At 51.0% G+C, this 21390-nt stretch overlaps 1 protein-coding gene and 1 long non-coding RNA gene across 2 annotated transcripts in view; one reads left to right on the forward strand and one right to left on the reverse strand.

Annotated features, from left to right (window-relative positions):
- Positions 1-21390, forward strand: part of STRIP2 (striatin interacting protein 2) — a 24562-nt gene continuing 3172 nt past the window's right edge. Inside the window, exons 1-20 of the mRNA XM_075141554.1 lie at positions 1-159; positions 1781-1850; positions 2857-2931; positions 3035-3169; positions 3364-3484; positions 4057-4125; positions 4245-4351; positions 4469-4596; positions 4944-5129; positions 6363-6586; positions 7910-7975; positions 8652-8715; positions 9794-9865; positions 10161-10235; positions 11485-11582; positions 12119-12245; positions 14345-14445; positions 16543-16609; positions 19768-19872; positions 20263-20467. Of these exons, the coding sequence (XP_074997655.1) occupies positions 1-159; positions 1781-1850; positions 2857-2931; positions 3035-3169; positions 3364-3484; positions 4057-4125; positions 4245-4351; positions 4469-4596; positions 4944-5129; positions 6363-6586; positions 7910-7975; positions 8652-8715; positions 9794-9865; positions 10161-10235; positions 11485-11582; positions 12119-12245; positions 14345-14445; positions 16543-16609; positions 19768-19872; positions 20263-20467 (2254 nt within the window). The remainder of the gene's footprint in view (positions 160-1780; positions 1851-2856; positions 2932-3034; positions 3170-3363; positions 3485-4056; positions 4126-4244; positions 4352-4468; positions 4597-4943; positions 5130-6362; positions 6587-7909; positions 7976-8651; positions 8716-9793; positions 9866-10160; positions 10236-11484; positions 11583-12118; positions 12246-14344; positions 14446-16542; positions 16610-19767; positions 19873-20262; positions 20468-21390) is intronic.
- Positions 14439-21390, reverse strand: part of LOC142078734 (uncharacterized) — a 15107-nt gene continuing 8155 nt past the window's right edge. Inside the window, exons 4-5 of the long non-coding RNA XR_012672336.1 lie at positions 16504-16606; positions 14439-15803 (exon numbers count right to left, since the gene is read on the reverse strand). This is a non-coding gene — a long non-coding RNA (uncharacterized LOC142078734). The remainder of the gene's footprint in view (positions 15804-16503; positions 16607-21390) is intronic.

Here is a 21390-nt window from a genome sequence, read left to right on the forward strand (position 1 = left end):
ATGGAGGCGGCGGGCGGCGCGGCCCCGGCCCCGGCCCCGGCCCCGGCCCCGGGCAGGGCTCGGCCGGCCCAGCCCCAGCCCCAGCCCCCGCCGCAGCCCCAGCCCCAGCCCCAGCCCAAGAGCCGGGAGCTCTTCAGGAGCCAGCGGAAGGAGTCCGAGGTAAGGGCGGGGGGCGGCAGTGCCACCCCCCGGGGCTCCTTCTGGCCCCTGCTCGGGGGGGGGACGACACCCCAGATGGGGTGGGGGGGGTCCCTGCCCCGGGGGTTTGGGGTCCCTGCCCGGGGTGGGGGGGGTCCTGCGGGGCCGCGGTTGGAAGGAGCCCGATTCAGGGTTGGGGGCGGGTGTCCCGGTCCTGGGGGGGGCGCCCCCCCCCCCGGCCCTGGGGGCTTGTGGGGTCCTGCGGGGGTGGGGGGTGCCCAGTCCGGACTGGGGGTCCCCCGAGGAGGCTGCTCCCAGCACTGGCACCCCTCCGTCCCACTCCCAGAGCTGGCAGCTGGCTTTTGGGGTCCCAGCTGGACCCCCACACCCTCCAGGCACCCACTTACCCCCCTCTGACCAGGGTCTGGGGGCCGCAGTCCCCTCCGCCACCCTTCACCCCTCCTGCCCAAATAACATAACCACTAAACCCCCCCTGGGCTGCACTGCCGCCGCTGCTCTGCCCCGTCCAGCTCCGTGGGTGCCAGGCTGGGAAAGCAGGACTGGGCTCAGGTCACCAGGATCCGGCCCAGGACTGATGTTCCCGGTCACCGTAAAGCCACCGAGGGACCCCCGTGAGCAGAGGACGGGAAGACCTCGCTTCCCTGCCAAGGAGCTGCGGGTCGAGGGGCTCCCTGGAGACGGCTGACCCAAAAAGGGTCCCTCCTCCCTGGGGAACGGTGCCTGAGTCGTGGCCCCCGAGCCCTTCCCGTGAATTTGGGGTTTGCTTTTCTCCTCTGGCTCGGCCTCGCAAAGCGGATTAGCGCTGCACGCGCTTTGCCGAATTCCTCGTCAGCTTTAGCTCCCCGAAGCGCCCCACCGGCTTGGCTGCAAAAATTGGGCAAGAAACCAGCGTTTCTGAGCAAGCGGGGCTCAGCCCGGAGCCGTGCATCCTCTGGGGTCATCAATATTAATTGTGACAATGCGCATCGGTTCCAGCCCGGCTGCCGGGAAGGGATGCTGGGACTCGGAATGAGAAATTATGTTAATTTAGTTGATTATCCATTCATGTGTTCCCTCCCTGGGGCACAGCGGCGCGATGCCGGCGTTGGGTCGTCTGGCTGCGGCCGCCCGCTCCCTGCCCCGCCGTAATCCTCCGGCGAAGTTTCATGCTCCAGTTCCTCATCCGCAGGGGAGGAGGGGGGAGATCCACAACCGGGCTTCAAAAGGGCAAAGCCCGGCCCCGAAAGCTGTCAGATCCGGGATGCCACGGACGGGGTTTGCATCCTCCCGGGCACCTTTGCTTCAAACCAGCCCCAGACTTTGTTTTTAAGCATATGTGGGGCTCTGAAATGCATCAGATATTCACTGGCATTTTGGGTCCTGCCTCTGCTTTCCCGGAGACTTGAGAAATGCTATTTTCACACTTCGCCTTCCAAATGTGCACTGTATTTTAAGTAGCCTGGGGTGGATGTCCTGCTCGAACCCTGGAGACCCGTGTCAAGATCATCCGTGCACGAGTTGCTGCTCCGGTGGCTGGAGGAGCTTTAATGCAAAGGCTGAGAGCGCTGGCAGCCATCCTGCTTCCCGAAATATCCGTAGGGATGCGCCAGCCCCACTGCTAACCCCAACCCGCTCTCCGCAGGGCTCAGTGGATTGCCCCAACCTGGAGTTCGAATACGGGGATGCCGACGGCCACGGCGCCGAGTTAGCAGGTGAAGCAGTGTTCGGGTGCTGCGTTGCTATTAATAGGTGCCCGCAGGGGAGGAAAAAAAAATCCCTCGGGGAGTCGGGCGAGCGGGATGGGGGATGGATATCCAGTGGTATCATCCGTGCGGTAATAGAGCAAGAGGGATTTATTAATAGAGAGCCACTCGCTCCCCGGGGACGAGCAAAAGGGACGCGTGGGGGCACCGGGATTACCCCGCGCTCCGAATTATCTGGGACACGATGACAGGCGTGCAGGGGTGGGCGGACGGGCGGCATGCCCGGTGGCACAGCCCAGGCTGGGAACTGTCACCCTTTATCACGGGTGTCACGATGGGTCGAGTCCTCTTCCGACTTCGGCTGCTTCTGGCCCGTAACCCTCGGGGTCCCGAGCGTATCTCAACCAGTAAAGGGGCTATTTTTAGCTCTGTGTGTCTCAGCTGCAGGAGCTGGCCTGGCTAAAGCACGTTTTTTCTTTGAGGGATCCTCCCTCCTCCGTTTCAGTCCCCCATGGTGCTGCTCGGCATCGTAGGACCTATAGGACCTATAAGATTTATATAGGAACAGGCACAACATCCTGTCCCTCCAAGTCAAGCCGCTATTTGCAGGTCCCAAAATATCCGAGCCGCTGGGTGTGAAATCCGTGCAGGTCTTGCCCGGGTCTCCTGCGGTCCCTCCCTTTGCAAACTGGCTTAACTGGAACAGAAAATTCCACCCCAAAAAAACCCAATGAAATTGCAAATGCAGCTCGAGCGCCGTCGCTGTGGGCAGGAGCGTGGGAACAGCCCCGCCCAGACACAGGGATGAAAATGATGAATTTGGTGGCATTGGGTGGCTCCAAGATGCCCCTTGGAGCTGCAGAAGAGCTCAGGGATGAGTTTCGGTCTCTGCCCCATGTCTCCTCGGGTGCGTAGGGACGCTTCAGAGTCCCTAAGGCAATGAGGGGAGGGGAATTTGGCAATGAGGAGGAGGGTGAAATTCCTCCGGGTCCCTGCTGACCCCTTTCTCCATCAGAGCTGTACAGCTACACCGAGGAGCCCGAGCTCAGCACCAACAGGAGATGCTTCGAGGAGGATTTTCACGCTCAAGGTACCAGCTCTGGGCTCAGCACCCTAGGGCTCGGGGCAGCCCCCCTGGGCAAGAGCGGGACGCCCAGGGAGGCACCCGGCTGGTTGTCGTGTCCCCTCTCCAGTGCAGGGCAGGAGGTGGCTGGAGCTGGACGGGGCTCAGCAGAAGGCCTATGTCATGCGCCTGCTGGATGCGCTGGAGGTGGTCAACAGGGACAAGCGGCTCAAAGTAGCACGGGCCATCCTCTACCTGGCACAGGGTAAGGATCACATGCCCCGTGTCTGGATGCGGCCGCATATTTGCTGCCTGGCGTTGGCCTTCTCTTGGGGGAAGCCTTCTCTTGGGGTTGTTCCAGGTTGGTGCAGTGAAGCTCCTTCCTGGGACGGTCCCATGTGCTCCAGGGGTTCAAAGACAGCTCCCCTCTAACCAGTGCCTCCCTTTGGGCCTCTCCAGGTGTCTTCGGAGACTGTGATAACGAAGGTGATGTCCTGCACTGGTCTCGGCACAACAGCTTCCTCCTGTACCGGCTGGGAACCTTCACCGCCTTCCTGGAGCTCCTCAACATGGAGATTGAGTGAGACGACCTGCATTGCCCTCACCCTCCTCACCCTCCTTGTCCTCTTCTTCATCTTATTCTTTCTCTTTGCCCTCCTCACCCTTCTCTTCTTTATCTTCTTTCTCCCCATCCTCCTCGCCTTCTTCTTCCATCCTCCTCACCCTCTTCTTTCTTCATCTTCTTTCTCCCCATTCTCCTTGTCCTCTTCTTCCATCCTCCTCACCCTCCTCCTCTTCATCTTCTTTCTCCTCACCCTCCTCTTCTTCATCTTCTTTCTCCCCATCCTCCTCACCCTCTTCTTCCATCCTCCTCACTCTCCTCCTCTTCATTTTCTTTCTCCCCATCCTCCTCACCCTCCTCTTCTTCATCTTCTTTCTCCTCACCCTCCTCTGCTTCATCTTCTTTCTCCCCATCCTCTTCACCCTCTTCTTTCTCCTTCCTCCTCCTCCTCACTGAGGACCAGGGAGGTGCCGCAGCCACGGCACGTCCGCCAGCGCGGTGTATCCCCTGCTGCAGACGTAGGCCGGGGGTCGGGGCAAGGAGCAGCCCGTGCCCCGTGGCTGGCGCTGAGCTCGTCCCCTTCCCCGCAGCAACAGCCAGGCCTGCAGCAGTGCCCTGAGGAAGCCGGCCATCTCGCTGGCTGACAGCACGGAGCTCAGGTACCCCTTCTCAGCCGACTCACCCAACCAGCACGTTGGGTGGAGGCTGTGGGACAGCCTCTGGGGACAGAGTGGCCTCTGGCTGGCAGCGTCACCTGCCTGCCATGCTGTCCTGGCAGGGTGCTGCTCAGTGTCATGTACCTGATGGTGGAGAACATCCGTGTGGAGCAGGAGGCGGATCCCCCTGAGTGGAAAACCTCCCGGGAGACCTTCAGGATGGAGCTGAGTGAGCCACAAAGTTCATTGTGCCCTAACAAGGTCCCTTCCTCATGCTGGACTGGTGGGGAGACCTCAGGGACGGGGGATCTGCTCTGAACCTGCTCCTGGTCCCTCTCTCCACCAGGTTTCCCTGTGCACACTGAAGAGCCATTTGCTCTTCTGCTCTTTACAATGGTGACCAAGTTCTGCAGTGGCCACGCTCCACACTTCCCCATGAAGAAGGTCCTGCTCCTGCTCTGGAAGGTGCTTCTGGTGGGTGCAAACCCTTCCTTTTTCCAGAAACCGGTCATTTTGGGAGTAGTGCTGATGCAGCCTGGATGTTCCCCACTATTCAATCCAACCATAACAAGGTTATTTAGGATGGCACAGGAAGCTGACACAAGGCAAACAGTTTCTTCTGGGATGAGGGTGGGCTGAGCTACGCAGAGGATGTGGGGTGGGGGAGAAGTCTGGAGAATGAACCAATGACATGGTGTCTTCATCCTCAACTCTCTAGATTGATGGTGTCAAACTGCTGCTCCCCTGGAAGCCCAGAAGAGCCATGCAGTCCAGGTGGGATGTCTGCTCCCTGCTTTCTCACCTCTCTTGTTGGTCCCTAGTTCACGCTGGGTGGATTTGAAGCCCTGCAGGCGATGAAGGTGAGGAAGCGGGAGGAGCTGGGACTGCCGCCCTTGCCGGAGGACAGCATCCAGGTGATGCGCAGCATGCGTGCTGCTTCGCCTCCCACCTACTCCATCGAGCTCATGGAGCAGCAGCAGCAGAAGCGTGGTCATCGCAGCCGGAGGGTAAGAGAGGGCGCATCCTCCTGGCGCACGGGCCAGGATGCTTTTCCAATGGGGACCATCATCCGTTCAAGGAGCCAGCCTGGGCTTGGGAGCGTGTTTCCCTTTCCCCCCAAGTGCTCCTGTGTTTTCCAGTTTCACAGAATCACAGAATGGTTTGGGTGGGAAGGGACCTTTCACGGCCATCCAGTCCAACCCCCCTGCCGTGGGCAGGGACATCTACAACTCGATCAGGTTGCTCAGAGCCCTGTCCAACCTGACCTGGAATGTTCCCAGGGATGGGGCATCTACCACCTCTATGGGCAACCTGTGCCAGCGTCTTACCACCCTCATTGTAAAAAAAATCTTCCTAGTCTGAATCTCCCCTCTTTTAGTTTCAAACCATTCCCCCTTGTCCTGTCACAACAGGCCCTGCTAAAAAGTCTGTCCCCATCTTTCTTACAAGCCCCTTTAAGCACTGAAAGGCTGCAATAAGGTCTCCCCGGAGCCTTCTCTTCTCCAGGCTGAACAACCCCAACTCTCTCAGCCTTTCCTCACGGCAGAGCTGTTCCATCCCCTTGACCATCTTCGTGGCCTCCTCTAGACCCGCTCCAACAGGTCCATGTCTGTCCTGTGCTGAGGACCCCCGAGCTGGACGCAGCACTGCAGGGGGGTCTCACAGAGCAGAGCAGAGGGGCAGAATCCCCTCCCTCGCCCTGCTGGCCACGCTGCTGGTGATGCAGCCCAGGGTACGGTTGGCCTTCTGGGCTGCGAGCGCACATTGCCGGCTCGTCTCCAGCTTTTCATCCACCAATTTCAGTTGCGGCAGATCAGCCCTGTGATGCATTTGATCCGGAGGAAGCGAAAGGACATCCTGACCCTGTGGCAAAGGGCTGATAAGCACTGAGGAGCAAACTGCTCACAGCAAGCTTTTTTTTTTTTTTAGCTCCACTTTTGGAGTTGCTGTGTTATGGTCTGAGGATGAAAATGCCTTTTTTGCTAGGGGAGAGATGTCGGATGGTAGCTTCAAAAGTTAAGATGGAAAATGGGGTCAGGCCTGCTAGAGCAGCAAGGTTAGAGGTACAGAGGGAGTTATTCCTTGTCCGGGCTTTGGTGGCAACAGCTAGGAGGGAAATCCTCACCTGAGGAACATCTGGGAGCTTGATCCTTCCAGGATGGAGAGGTCTGGTGCCAGCAGCTGGGAGGGAAATAAAATCCACGGAGTGACTTGAATTTCTCCTTCCCCTTCTGCTGCAGCCCCTGGTGAAGCAAGACAGTTTGGATATCTACAACGAGAGAGACCCCTTCAAGAATGATGAAGCAGGAGTCGACGAAGAGGAGAACGATGACGTGGACAACGGGATCGAGGGGGAACTGGACCTTATGGAGCGAGATGCGATTATCCCTGCGATACCTGCTCAGCGCCCGCCTATCGAAAGGGTGTCATTCCCCAAAGGGCTCCCCTGGGCCCCCAAAGTCAGGTAAAACCATCCGGTGTCACTGCCATCCTCCCCACTCCTACCTGTCCTGGAGTTCATTGCAGGCTGAACGTCAGTCTGTGGCAAGTTTGTTGGCCTCTGGCAAGTTGAACTGAAGTGACTCCACTTCTTTTTTTGTCTCGGTTGGGCCTTTCTGGACTGGGTTTAGCTGAGCTCTTCCCCAGGCTTTACAAACCAAGCGTGGCCAAGCTTGGCCAATAAGTGGCAATCCCATTTTGGATATCCCAGGTTGTACTGGGAAGGAGGCTTGTGCTGGAGCGCTGTGGGAGCAGGGTCAGCTTTCCCAACCAGCACCAATGGATCTTGGTAGGCCAAGGTCTTAGACTAATCATCTTGGGAACTGGTTAATGACATTGCCTCTTGCTTGTTGAGTGGGACTCTTGTGTTCCCAGATGAAACCTTCTTGAGTGGCCTTGCTCTAAGGTGAAAAATTGGAGAAAAACATCTGAGGATAAAGAAGTTGGTGCCTTCCCTTCCTAAGACCAGTTCTGCTACACCTGATATGGGGGAGCGTTAGGAAAAGAGGGTGAAAACCTCTGCCCCTTTCCCTCTAATCCATGTGAGTTTTTTTGCTGTTGATCCGAAGCCTGGATTTAATCCAGTATCTTTAAAACACAGGAGCAAATACATCTTTCTGATGTGGGAGCAGTGACAGGGTTAAGTGTGTCTATCCAGAGCACTCCTTGCAAGAACTAGTTTCCCATGTGGGTCTCCGTGCACGTGGTGTCGTGGTACTTCACGTAACTTAATGCTCTCAGCTTCGAAATCAAATGACCGTTGTTTTTCTTGGCTGGTGCGTGGAAATCCAGCTGGGTTTCTTTGTGCCTGTGAGAGCCTTGGCTCATGGTTCATGTCCTACTTGTAGTGCTGAGACCCTGACCAGTTCTCATGAAAGATGCCCAAGGTGGACAAGATGTCAGCTTGCTCTCTCGGAGCAGCACGTGCTCTGCCAGACTGCAGAGACAACATTTGTTCGCGCAAAGTGAGCAGATGCTACTTGAAGATGCATGTGCTACGAGCACAGAAGGTGGATAAAAAGGTGCTGGTCGTAGAGAACTCCTTTCCATTTATTTGCACGTTCCCATGGAGTTGCACAGCAAATACAAATGGTTTTGGTTCATATTGCTCCCAACCAACGTGAGCAATGGTGGCTCTAGCCCGCTGCTATTAAGACCTCTAGAAGTCAGTCCTAGAAAGCTCAAAGGTTCTTGCTGGTCCCACGCTGCTGAGCAATGTAGGCTGTGATCTGGTATATGTCCGTTTTCCAACCTTCTCCTTGTTTTTGTTTCTCTGCTGCTCCATTAGACAGAAAGACATCGAGCATTTTCTGGAAGCAAGCAGGAACAAATTCATCGGATTCACACTGGGACAGTGAGTGTTACGTGTGTAGGTCCAACAAAGTCTGTCTCATAGCTCCCATCAGTGCAATTTAACTGGTGGGAGGTGTCCACAGAGCTTAGGTTTTCTCAACTCAACCAGCCTAAGGCATGCTCGGGACGATGCGGCGCAGCGCTGGATTTCGCTGGGGCTGCAGCAGTGCGCTCAGTGTTATAAAAACATGTTCTTGGAGATGCTGGTCTCTAAGGACACCTTTCTATAAAAATCAGACCTAGCCCAGAATAAGTGACCCCTGGCCCAAGCCAGAGACTGGTTTGATGCGGGAGGGAGTTGGGACAATCTGGTATCCACAGCAAATTACCCAGTTTGTGAATAAACCAAGCTGCAGGTGCAGAGTCATCCTGGCACGGGCCCAGCAGGGTATATTCACTTTTAGGTGCAGTGCTGAACTTAAGCTGGTTCCATGTAGAGACCTGATTTCACCCCAATTCTTCACCCTGACGTCGTCCCTCTCTTGTGCAGGCTTCGCTGGGGAGGAGGTGGAAGGGCGGGCAGCTCACACCAACACCTCTCCCAATTCCTGACCCATCTGGGATGCGTTCAGTAGATTCAGTAGACTACAGGCTCCCTCTTTTACCTTGTATGACATGGAAGTGTTAAATCCAGTCTTCTTCCCAGCCTCGTACTTACCTTCTTTCATCCCCCACAGAGACACAGAAACCCTGATAGGGCTACCACGGCCCATCCATGAAAGCGTGAAGACACTGAAGCAGGTAAGATGGTGGCTCCATGCGTGGCACTTGGATGAAGTAGCCCAGAAAGCCTTGCTGAGCGGCAGTCAACTTGTCTAACCTCATCCCTTGCTATTTTTGCTCCCTGGCACTCAGCAGATGCTTTGAGGTGGGATCAGACCTGTGGGGATCTCATGGAAGTGGGGAAATCATTGGCCAAGATCACCAGGGCCATAGGGGGATTGCAGGGCATTAAGTCTCATAAACTTTGTGCTACAGCACTTATAATAAGTTTCAAGTTCCTCAGATGTATGCTCTCAGCCCACAGTAAATGTTTCACATGAATTCAGTCTTCTGGTCCTTCTCAGCTGATGTACAGCAACGTGTTTGGTCTGAGCCTTGGGAAGTCAATCTGATGAATCCAGTCAAAGTCCAAACAGCTTGAGAGGGGCTGGATATCCACCACATGCAGTGTGGGATCCTCACGTCTAACCTCTGGCTGAAACAGTTACTGGAGGGAGTAAGAGGGTCCCTTCTTGTTAGTTGTCACAGGAAAAGCTTCCAGAGCTTCGTGCAGGAATTGGGGCAAAAAAAATGGAAAACTGAGCCCTCACTGCAGTTCCAAGTAGATTGTCCAGCACTTGGACTTTCCCTTTATCCGAGGTGTAACATTGCTGCGTCCTGGCAACCATTTGCCACATTGTGCTTTGAAGGTGACAGACTTCCAGAGTTGGGTTTGGACATACATGCCCAGACCTGTGCTGTTCCCAGGGGGAAGCATGGCCAGCCTTGGCTCCTGCAGTGCTCCACGGGGAGTGAGACACCTCCAGAGGTCAGCTGACCCTATCTAAGGTCTGGGTTGCCTTTTGGAGGCAATTGTCCCGCTCCATTTACTTACAGAGAGATCCTAGAAGGAGTAAGTGGAAGTAATCAAAGGCATGATGTGTGAGGGGCTTCAGGGACAGAGGGAATTCCCACACACAGATGAGTTCTCCATGTATCTGCTGTGACCTATACACCTAACTTGGATATTACCGAAATCAGCAAATGTTGTCATCAATGACTGTGTTTCATCCTTCAGTTGTGATATTGCTCTGCCTCTGCCTGTGTATTTTGCCAGCACAAGTACGTTTCCATCTCAGACATCCAGATCAAGAACGAGGAGGAGCTGGAGAAGTGCCCCATGTCTCTGGTAAGAAGTTGCTGCTCCCCATACTAGATAGATGTGTGGAAGATTTCCAAGGTGTCATATAAATCCATACGTTCTCCGTGATCCTTAGGACACACCTTAGATGCTCTTTTTTTAGAAGTCCATATCTTGATCAAATGTAGCAGTGGAGAAAGGCCTGGAGCTTCCTGCAGTCAGCATGCAGCTATGTCCATCATTAAGTCCTCAAGCTGGGTTTTATGGAGGTGACTGACATATCTCAAGCGCGTGGACCAGAAAAACTTAATTTTCCCTTCTTTCTAATGTTTCTCTGTGCTAGGGGGAAGAGGAAGTCCAAGAAACCCCTTGTGAGATCTTGTATCGAGCAATGTTGTACAATCTCCCCCAGTATATGGTAAGCCCGTGTTTCTTAAAAGTAAAGAAAAGCTTTTGAGTGGGGAATGGTGCCAATCTGTGAGCTGCAGAGCTCAGCACGGGGCTGCTGGGGCGTGTTCAGGACTTGAATGGTGAGATTTTGGTGGGAATCCAGAGCAGACTTGGGTGGAAAGTACAGTCCAAGAGGAGGGATTAGAGGATCAAGGAAGGGGTGTAGATACCCAGGGACACAGTCAAATGGTTGGAGACAGGTCAGTGGTTGGAAAATAGGATGTGTGCAGAGGATTGGGAACAAGGAACAAAGTCCTCAACATTGGTGGGAGCTTAAAACTGGTTCCTGCCCTCTGGACACTGAGGGGAATCAGTCAGGGATGGCTCCGTGTCATCTCTTGAGCTGTGTGAGCTGTAGCATTTACCAACAAGTTGTTGCACACTGATGCGGGCACCTTCACTTCTGACCTCAAGAAGCAACCTACGGAATTCACTGGTCCCTTGAGCCTTTGTCCTTCTTGCTGAGATTAACTTTCCATTACGATATCGCGCTGATCTCCGAGTGTGATGGCTTGCTGGGCCAGGAACCAAATTAAACCATCATCGTGCTTTATGAGGCTCAGCAAACAAGGTGGTAACGCCTTCAGGTCTCTGCCAACCTGGCTGTGCTCTCAACAGCTATTCAAACTGTGGAGAGTCTGTAGGTTATGACCTTCCTTACAGCGACATCTCTTGCAGCCTTCCCGTGGCCCCAAGAGGTTCCCAAAGGAATACAATGCGTGTCCTGAAATTCAGCTACATTGCCAGGTTGGATGAGGCTTTGAGCAGCCTGATCTAGTGGAAAGTATCCCTGCCCATGGCAGGGGGCTTGGACCAGATGATCTTTAAGATCTCTTCCAACCCAAACATTCTGTGATTCTAAGATGCCAACTGGGTCACATGTGCTCTGTCCATAGGGAGAGACAAACACAGATTTAAATGCATTAAGCTCCAGGTGTCCCTTGCATTATTTTATCCATACTATTAGAGCTCAGGTGCTCATGATGCCTTAAGTTAAGGCTAAAACAGAGCTGCCGTGCTCCCCACACGTGGCCTGTCTGTCCAGGGTATAAAAGGAGAGGTTGAGCCTTGGCATAGTCAGTCCCTCACAGTGAGCGGAGCTTGGGCTGGTGAAACCCTATGGAGTTGGCTTGAAGTTGTCCAGTTTCAGCAAGTGAAGGAGAAGGAAGGAATGCCCCTTCCTGGGAGCATCACTCCATGCCTGTCCTCCCCTGCAGATAGCTTTGCTGAAGATCCTCCTTGCTGCAGCACCCACCTCTAAAGCCAAGACCGACTCCATCAACATCCTGGCAGACGTGTTGCCTGAAGAGATGCCGTAAGTCCTTGAGGAGGTGGCCACCAGCCATCCCAGCTTTGCCACAAAGTCTTCGACCGAGCAGGAGAGTTGGGGTTTGCCAATAGGTTCGGGGGGCTCCAGATGTGGGGACATCTCTTTGGATAGGTGCAAGCTACTGTTGCTGCCAGGGCAGAGGGGTGAAAGCCAAGGATGTGAATGCCAGTTTTTCAGGAGCGTAACAATTCGAGTGCAGTCGGCAGCTGCTGTGCTCTGCTAGCTAAGTGACACAAATCATAACAAGATGCTAATTGACACAAATCATAAAGATACGTGAGCATATGGTAGGTGTCCTTTCATACCACTCCCCCAGGACTGCTGGCGGACGGCAATCAGCTTTTTTTTCCTTTTTTAATGCACTTTTCACCAGACAGGAGGGGATGGAAATGGGAGTCCCAGAGGGAAGCGAAGGTCTCTGTTTCTCTAAAGCCTGTCCAGATGAATAAAAACTCAACAGGCCCTTAGTCCTTCTTGCTCCCATACCCACTGTGCTGTTGCCTTCTTTCCCTCCAACCCAGCATCACCGTTCTTCAGAGCATGAAACTGGGGATTGATGTGAACAGACACAAAGAGATCATTGTGAAGAGCATCTCGGCTTCGTTGCTGCTGCTCCTCAAGCACTTCAAGCTGAACCACATCTACCAGGTGAGCGTAGAGAAGGGGTCGGCCATTGCCAAACTGGTCTTGAAGCCAGTGTGTCCTGATAGATCCTCTCCTAAAAGATGTCTCCAGGAAGGGTTTCCATGCGGAGTTGCAGATCGCTTTTCTGTAGCGGTGAACCCTAGCCCCGGGCCAGGATTTGTATAGGGTTACTCAGGCAGGGATAACCTGCCTGCAATATATCTTTGACTGTGTTTTGACAGGATCGTTTCCACTCACGTGGAAGGAGTTTTCAGACTTCTGGAAAAATTCATGCTCTGACTGATCAGGTTAAAATTCAGGAGATATCACGAGCATGAGCCTCACCGGCAAAAGGGGGAAAGGGGTGAGGGCTAGACAAGACCCTCTCTTGCTCCGTCTCATCTCCAACGACCAGAAATAGTGCTGGGTAGGACCTCACGAGGTCAACTAATCTGGTCCTCTGTCCCTCAGCAGGATCAAGTTCTTGGGGCTCCAGTTTCAACAGAGCCTGGAGCTCTGGGTCCTAGATGCAATCTGGTTTTTGTTTCATCTGCATGGCATCAATCGAGCTCACCCACATGAGGGCTTTCCTTGATTAAAAAAAGACTGAGGACTGATTTGAGCTGTGGCCTGGGCCCAGTTCTCCACCCATTCTGCAAGTCAAACAATTAGTGTTTTCTAATTTTTTTTTTTCTTTTGAAGGTTTCAGCATGGTACAAATCCATCTGTGTTATGAAGCCCACTATATTTATCTGAGGATAAATATAAATCCATATATTGGATTGGATAAAATGAAACAAACCCCCACATTTTTACAATTCTACATTTGTTCTGGGTCCCCCCATGTCCCTTCACTAATTTTTCTCGCTTGACCCCCAAAACGGCTCCTCTCTTTCTTCCTCTGTGGCAGGAAGACCCTTGCAGTCTGGTGCTAAGTCTGGAGAAAGCTGGGGGGTTTCCCCCTCGATTCTGCTTTTGTGTCTGATTTTTGGGTGAGCCATCATAATTTCTTTTCGTGCTGAAGCTGGTCTCAAGGACCACCCCAAAAAAAGCTGCGGGGGCTGAGCCGATGCTTCCAGCATCGACGGAGGCAGCGGAGGGTAGCGGAGAGCACGGCTGGTCCAGGCTCTGCTGGGGGCCACCCTGCGCTCGCCAGCTGCCGCATCGGTGAGGCAACAACTGCACAGAGCTGCACACCAACACAGTTCATGTTTTTTTTTGTCTCAGTTCTGTCGAAATTTGGTGTTTCTTATGCCAACATAGAAACGCCATCAAATTATTGCAGTTCAGAGGTTAGCATTATCTTCGGTCCGATCCTATATAACATCCTAGTTGCTGGCAGCTGCATTTCAAAGCAGTGAGAGCATCTCAAATCCTGACTAGTGGGGACTGCCGATTAGTCACTTATAAATAATGGCAGTGGTGTGTCATCAGTGGCGTACCGAGTGTCGACAGCTTGTACCAGGCTGAGATGAGGTGTGTAGGAACAAACTGTTTCTTCGCTCTCAAATTTGGGATGTCGATTGCAGGTTAGTGAGAGGCATGGGTAGGATAGGATGGGATAGGACAGGATAGGATATTGCTGCTATTTGTGTCTGTCTCTTTAGAGGACAGTAGAGATTTGTTGTATTATGCAGCCGTACATACCCAGAACATTTAATGTTCAGAGGGGGAGAGAAATTAAAAGCATGTGTGAAGGTAAGGGTACTTTTTCAGTCGGAATTTGAAAAGGGACTGGGGTTAGCGTGTGACAGCAATAGGAATTATTGTATTTTCTCATGGAACAGCTACATCTCCTCCTTCCCTCTTCCCCATATACTGTTTTGCCACAGATTTTTATCTTGAAAAGCTACACTGCAGTCATTAGGTGCAGCTATTCCTAAACTACTGTCACAAAGTTTGTGTATCCACTCTATGGCAAATAAAGTTTTCCAGCTGCTGGGAGTTGCTGTATATGATGCAAGCCTTATACAGCAGACTTCTGCAAGGGGACGATGGTCTGCGAGGTGTCTAGAGCAAACCATCAAGATTGCTTTGCTTTTGGCTGGAAATGGGTTTCCATTCCCAGGTGACGCTCCCAGTTGTTCCACCTAACGTTGACTCATTTCACTTCTCTTTCTCAGTTTGAGTACGTGTCCCAACATTTGGTGTTTGCCAACTGCATCCCGCTGATCCTGAAGTTCTTCAACCAAAACATCATGTCTTATATCACTGCCAAAAACAGGTACAGCCACTTCTGCGGAAGAGAGAGATGGTGGAGCAGGGAGACTTTGTGCATGAGGAACCCTAACACGTGAATATGTGGTGGGACCAATTGACCTCTGGTGCCTACCACGGCTTTGGGGCAGTATGCTCTCCACTACAGGAATACGCTGGAGGGGAGCATTCCCCTTAAGCATTCTGTTTAATGAGGAGGACTGCACGGGGGGTTTCCAGTCTCTCACCGGACTACTAAAATACACGTAGACCTCTCTCCCTTGCTGACAGTAGGCTTGTTTTCATCTTTACGTGGACTCCTGGAAAGCAGTCCAGTGCCACCGGGCATCTATGGGCCACAGCTTCAAAAAGGCTAGATGGGGTAGAATCTTCTAGGTCTTTTCCACTTTCTATAGCTATAATTCAGCTTTCCTAACTTCTTCAGGTTTCACATAGTTGTCGCTGCCTTTTACTTCTGATTTGAGAAAGACACTAGCCCTGTTTTGAGTCTGTATAGGGACTGGCTGGACTACCGCAAATCAGCGTAAGAACTGAAAGAGCACAGCTCTTTCACAACTCAGTAGGACTGGGTAGGATTTCCCCATTCGGAGGGGAGTGCCGCAGGGGATGTTGCTGTTGGAACGATGAAAAGATGAGTTTTGTTGCTTTTTGATGTTCTTTTTGTTGTTCTTGAGCCACATGTGTAAGCTGGTCTGTCTCCTGCATGGTATGGTTGTGTATGTGTGAGAAGGGACACGTGGAAAAATAGACAGTAATACATTAATTCTCTTGCTGATAAACATTTCCACTTTTGGTCCTGTGCTTTAAAGGCACATAAGTGAGGAGGAAACGTAGCCCAGGAGCACTTAGCTCCCTCCTCTGCTTTCTGATGGAGGTTTCACAGGCTCTTGTGAAATGAGGTGGGGTTTGCAGCTGGATGCTCCGATCCAGGGAGGTTTAGCTGTTCTGCCCAGCCCAGAGTACCGGTTTGTCCGATGGTAGTGAACAATGTCGGGCACTGCCCTGCAAAAAGGATTGTGGGATTTTGTCACGTTCAGATGTATGGACCCGAGTCCAGTGATGCTGCAACAGGAAATATCAGAAGTGATGCCAGTATAATGACGACTTGCGGCAAATGAGCTGTGGGGCTCCTGGTCCGGAGCTGGCTCCCTCTGAGCTCTCTTGCTTGTATCTGCATGGCACTTCCAGTTTTAGGGTTATGATGGGTAGGAGCCAGCGAGGAGCATCTGTCCTTGTGGTCAGACAAGCCCTTCCTGGGCCAAACTCTTTAAACAAAGCCTGGTTTAGGGGATCTCCCGACCTTTGGTGTCATCCTGGATTCCTTCTGACTCAGTGATCATTATAAGTCAGCTTGTTGCTCAGCTGCTGAATTTAAAAACAAAAAATAGCAAACAAAAGGGAACACAAGAACTGAAGGTGTGTGATAGTGCACGCTTCATTTTAAAATGGTGCACGTCTCAGGGCACAGATAGCATCAGTGTGTGTGTGTGTGTATGTATACATACATTTTATATATATGTGCTTTGCTTTTTTTTTTTATTGGCTACTTTTACAAATGCAATAGGCCTGGAGGGCTTTGAAAGACCTGATGCCTTGATTACCCTTTCTTGCTGGTAATCAGATGTCTCCATTTTAACCTAAGATCTGTTTTGGTTTTTTTTTCCTTTCTTTAAATATGCATATGAACAACTAATCTGTCATGTCTTAATGGATCCAAATCCTTCGAGTCCTTATTAATGCACTCAGGATGTGCTTCAGAGCCAAGAGGAATCAACGTGCTCCATTAAGCTGGGACGCGAGGCAGCGGTGAGGCTGGGAGCCCATTTGGATGCCGTCTGTGCAGTCGGAAGTGCAGGAGGGAGGCACGTCCGTGCGGCACCGGCTGCGGGCTGGTTCACGTGCCCACCGTGGCTCGCTGGAGATGGGATTGCTACCCATCCAAACTACTTGCTGCATAAGGCAGCGCTGCCATTGCAATTCAGACCCCAGGCACAGGGAAGGAAGACATTACAGACTGCTGAGCATAATCACGTAGATCATCTTAAAAAGTTGCTTTCATATTTACCTGGTTCTTAACGAGTCCCTTCTTTCCTGTCTTCCACAGCATCTCCGTCCTGGATTATCCACATTGTACAGTCTATGATTTGCCTGAGCTTACTGCAGAAAGCCTGGTAAGCAGCACAGAAAGGGTCCTTGTAACCAGTATTGCTGTATGCGAGAGGGTGAGGAAGGATTTTTGTTTTCTTTTTTCCTGTCTTCTTTTTCTGTCCCCCCAATCTTTCAAAAATTAGACTTTTTTTTCCCCTCCAGACTTGAAAATTCCTCCCATCACTATTCTGACTTGCTATCAGCTATGGGGAGGTGGGGAGGAGGCACTGCTGGCATCGTGCACCCCATAAAAATAGCTGGGTTTAGAGTTTTCCCTTTCGCTTCTCCAAATGAGAGAACCTGCTTTTGAAAAGGATTTGCCCAGAGGCTGTTGCCTCCCAGGTTTAAATTGCTCTGAGCACTCGCATTTTGTAAGATGCCGGTAGATTAAGGAATGAACCAAATTCCCTACGGAGAGGAGCCTAAGTATTATGGAGACGGGCCAGCCTGATGGGCTGTGTGAATATATGGACTACAGATGAGACATTAATGCTGGCAGGTTCGTAACTGCAGTAATTCAAATGCAGAGTAGGTTGGACTTGGACAGGGAATAGAGCAGGGACAAACTTTGGGGTTAACAGGGAGAGGGATGAGAGAAGGAAGGGAGACCCTAAATGATGTAGGAATCGTTAAGAAGAAGCCTGACCAAAACCAGTCCAGAGGATCTCATGTTACCTGGCTGCTAAAATCTTAAGCCTATGTTGTTTTCCTTAGCTGTGTAAAGGTTAAAATCATTAAAATAAAGTGAAAGATTTTCCTAGCTTCTACAAGCCAAAGTTGCTCACGAATCTCTCCAAGGCTGTGGTCAGCCAGGGCAGCCAAACTGGTTTTATTGGATCTGTAGCCACAGTGTTTCTGACGTGCCACTGTGATGCAAATTCCTGCTGTGAGTTGATTATGCCAGATCAAATTTATATAAAAACCTGCTGTGGAGTGCGTGTGGGATCGTCACGTGTGGCCAGCGTGCTGGCTTGGTCCTCCACTGCTGTCCCACGTGCCTTTCCGCCAGCAGTTCTTGCCTCCTTTTGGGTGCCTTCTTGGGGTGACAGCCCCTGGACATCACCTCCCTCCTTATCAACAGGATCAGTCCCCTCTTTTGTGCTGGTCCATGGGCTACTTGCTGAAGGCTGGGTGTCCTGGCCAGGCTCGGTGCCCATCCAGCCCTGCCAAGTCCCACCAACTGTATCCTGGCCCGATGGGGACATCTAGCGACACGTCGCTGAGCACTCCGATGGCTCCTGCTAATCCTTACGCTCACACTAAGCTCTATGGCTGCAGAAGACTGAACTTTTTTAGGGAAAATATTCCCAGTTACCCTTTCCCAGCAGGGTCTGCTCCCCAGTTTGGGAGCTGTTGCATTAAACGACCGTGCCTCATTGCTTTCCTCCAGCAGACACGGATGTTAGCCTCATGGGAGACTAATTTCATTAGAAAATAGGCAGAAACCAACTTGAATTTTACCATTTGTGTTAGTCTTTGGGAGGATACCCATGAATGTAAGGATTTAATAGAAATTAAACATGCCCTGGTACTTGAGGCATACGCTTGTGCACGTATTTATATTTCTTCAGCCAACATTTTATGCGTTGTTTTAGCTTTTTTTTTTAATGCTCTGATGCACTGATTTTAACATCCCAGCCGTAACACATTTCTTAGCGGATGTAACAGGTGATTATGCTTTCAGTGGGTTGAACGCAGGAGAGAGTGTGTTTGGTTTACTTCCATGGAAAACCAGGACAAGTTCAGCAGTGCTGTCTCCAGAGGAGGGACCCTTTGGCTGTGGGGTAACTGCTGGCCTGTTCCCTCCTTCCGTAAATCTGATGGAAAGACTCTCACTTGAAGCTATAGAGACAACATCAGATTGGTGACAAAAGTAAATCCAGCTGCCTATGAAATGGGTATTAGCTTATTCTACTGGGGGTTTTTTGGAAAAACTACTGGGTGCAGAGAGAGCAGATTAGGACTGGGCACCGATATGAAACTGCACGGGCACTGCTCCCGAGGTGGTACCCCCAGAGCGGCATGCAGCATCCGCGAGCGCCTTGGTGACATCCCGCCTCCGCGCTCTGCTGTGCAAGCTCCGCTGTGTGCGCAGGGGCCTCCAGCACAGACGCAGCCTCTACTGGCAGAGAAGTGCATTTGCTCAGAGTGGCTTTTACCAAATCCCAGAATTAAAGTAAGTCAGAAGCACTTTCTTGTTGGCCTCTAAAAATTATACGTACAATAACATTTTACCAGCTTACTGAAATGATAGGTTTGGTGCTTGCTTTTAAGAAAAAAGGTATTATGCTGGCAGGATTTTCTTGGGTAAATCTAGTTTCAAAGCTGGATTAGATACTCTGACAGAAAGGGCTCCCTGAGGTTGTCCCCAGACTCCTCCCAAGAATGCCCAGAACCTGCACCAAGCTGCAGCTTTTGCCATGAGTTGTTAAGGCTGTAGCTTGCTGTCGGTGGTTTATAAATTAAGCAGCACTTGTTTCCGCTCTCATCCCCAAATAGGTCATTTGTGGGACACTTCTGCTGTGCTTAGTGCTGTTCAAACATAAAGCAAGTTACTGTAGTGGTGGAATTACTGCTCAAATGTGCCACAGGCAATATTTACGCAAGCTGGAGCTGGGGGTGCTTACATTTAGCTAGTATTTAAAATAATATATCAGCTGCACTTAAGCTGGAGGGGATCTTTGTTACAGAAGAGTCTTGTCCTCCTGATACAAATGCTGCTGTTTGTCATCCTGTCTTGTTATGTGATTTCCTTTTATTTGTCTGTAATGTGTCCTCTAAGCATGTGGTAATTTATGAATTAATTTATATAATTAACAAAAACTGTTTTCTAAGCAGTGGTGATCACTAGGCTGTAATTTGCTCTCTGACTAGAAACAATGAATACAAATCTACCACAATATATATTTCCCATAATGGAATAATGTGATTTATCTTAGCTCTTACTCTAAACCTAAATGCAAATTAAAATGCTGGTTATGTGTGAGTCTTTCAGAACGGTTTTCCTCAGAGTCTGTTGGTGTCTCAGCAGCATGATGACAACTCAAGCGAGGAGGTAGCTCCATCAGAAATAAGACTTGCTCAGATAGCAAAAATAAAGACATTCTGCACAAGGATATCTCTGTGGCAGTGCTGTTGAGTGCTGCCATTAGGGTTATGGTTTTCCTTCTCTGCTTTGCAGGAAGCCGGAGACAACAACCAGTTCTGCTGGAGAAATTTATTCTCCTGCATTAACTTGCTGAGGATCCTCAACAAGCTGACCAAGTGGAAACACTCGAGGACAATGGTAAGGTGATGTCCCATCTCCCTGAGACCTGCCGTGGGCTGCCAGCGTTGCACCTCTAGCGTGTCCCTGGCTCTACGCTGCGCGGCTTCAGCCCGGCCTTCCCCGAGAGCTTCTCCTGGCAGTGCTGGGGCTTCTGCTGCTTCATAAGCTGCCCATTTTTCTTTCACAGATTGAGCCTTAAATGCAGAAATACTTTTTCTTCTGCAAATAATACTTATTTCTATGACCCTCAAGCCCCCTGCAGCAAGTGCTGGTTATGTTGAACACTGCTGTTCTACCTGCTTGGGATTTGTACCGTCTGGCCCAGGTGTTAGTGCTCAAAGCTGCGCAGACAGTACTCGCGTTGTTTTCTTGAACACGTTGCATTAATTTCTGTTGATTCCTTGGCAGATGTTGGTAGTCTTTAAATCAGCCCCAATACTGAAACGAGCTCTGAAGGTGAAGCAGGCCATGATGCAGCTGTACGTCCTCAAACTGTTGAAAATCCAGACCAAGTACCTGGGGCGCCAGTGGAGAAAGAGCAACATGAAAACCATGTCTGCCATTTACCAGAAGGTGCGGCACCGCATGAACGATGACTGGGCTTACGGCAACGGTGAGTAGTGCCTGGGAAGCATCCTCTCTGCGTGCGCAGTTGAAAGCGGCAGGCAGGGGGTTTGATGTGTTTTGTCCTATTACCTGTTAGGATCCCATAAACTTGTTTGGGTCAGCATTGGGGATTTTTTCAGAAGCTTTAAGGCTCTGTTCGGCACCATCAGGAGGGAACAAATTGATTGCATGAGAAAAGGTGGGAACAATCAGATCAGGGACATGGTCAGCTCAGGTCTCCAAGACAAGAGTTTCCACCAAGCCCAGGCCTGCACTTTTGCATTCTCAAGTCACTTTCGCCATCAAGCTGTCCTGATATACACACCAAATCTGCGTGCTTAGGATGGCTGTGGAGTGAAAATCTGATAGCTCTGCAGCTCACACCTGAGAAACAACAGCAGTTACAACCCGGCAGCGCGGATACTCTGAATCTTTAAGCTGAACCACAGACTAGTTGTGCTGGTCTGTTTAAACAGCTCTTTAAACAGTCTAATCTGTATTTTTTGAGGGATGTCATGAAGTTTCTGATGTTCCTCATGTATTAATGCATAGGATGCATCAGACCACATACTATTATTCCCTTGTAAGAACACCCAGTTGCTGCAACAACTGACCCAAGCTTAGGACAAGAAGAGAAAGTATTAGAATATCTTTTTGCCTTATTAACACAGTTCTAAATTTTTGCTCTGCATGTATCTTCTTCTTAATGACGATTAAGTAGAAAAATTGGGTAGCATCCATGTTTCAAAAGAAAAGAGGGCAAGAAGTAAAAGCCTAACATCTTAACTTTTTTACAAGGGAGAAAGGCATTATAATTATGTAAGGTGTTCAACTTCAGCTATGAAAGATATAATCTATTTTTTGAAGACTTGTTATGCTTTTGACAGCCATGATATCACTCTGACGCTAATTCAGAAGAACCAAAAACTA

The sequence above is a fragment of the Calonectris borealis genome, chromosome 1 (genome assembly GCF_964195595.1).
Source record: "Calonectris borealis chromosome 1, bCalBor7.hap1.2, whole genome shotgun sequence".
NCBI classification, from domain to species: domain Eukaryota; kingdom Metazoa; phylum Chordata; class Aves; order Procellariiformes; family Procellariidae; genus Calonectris; species Calonectris borealis.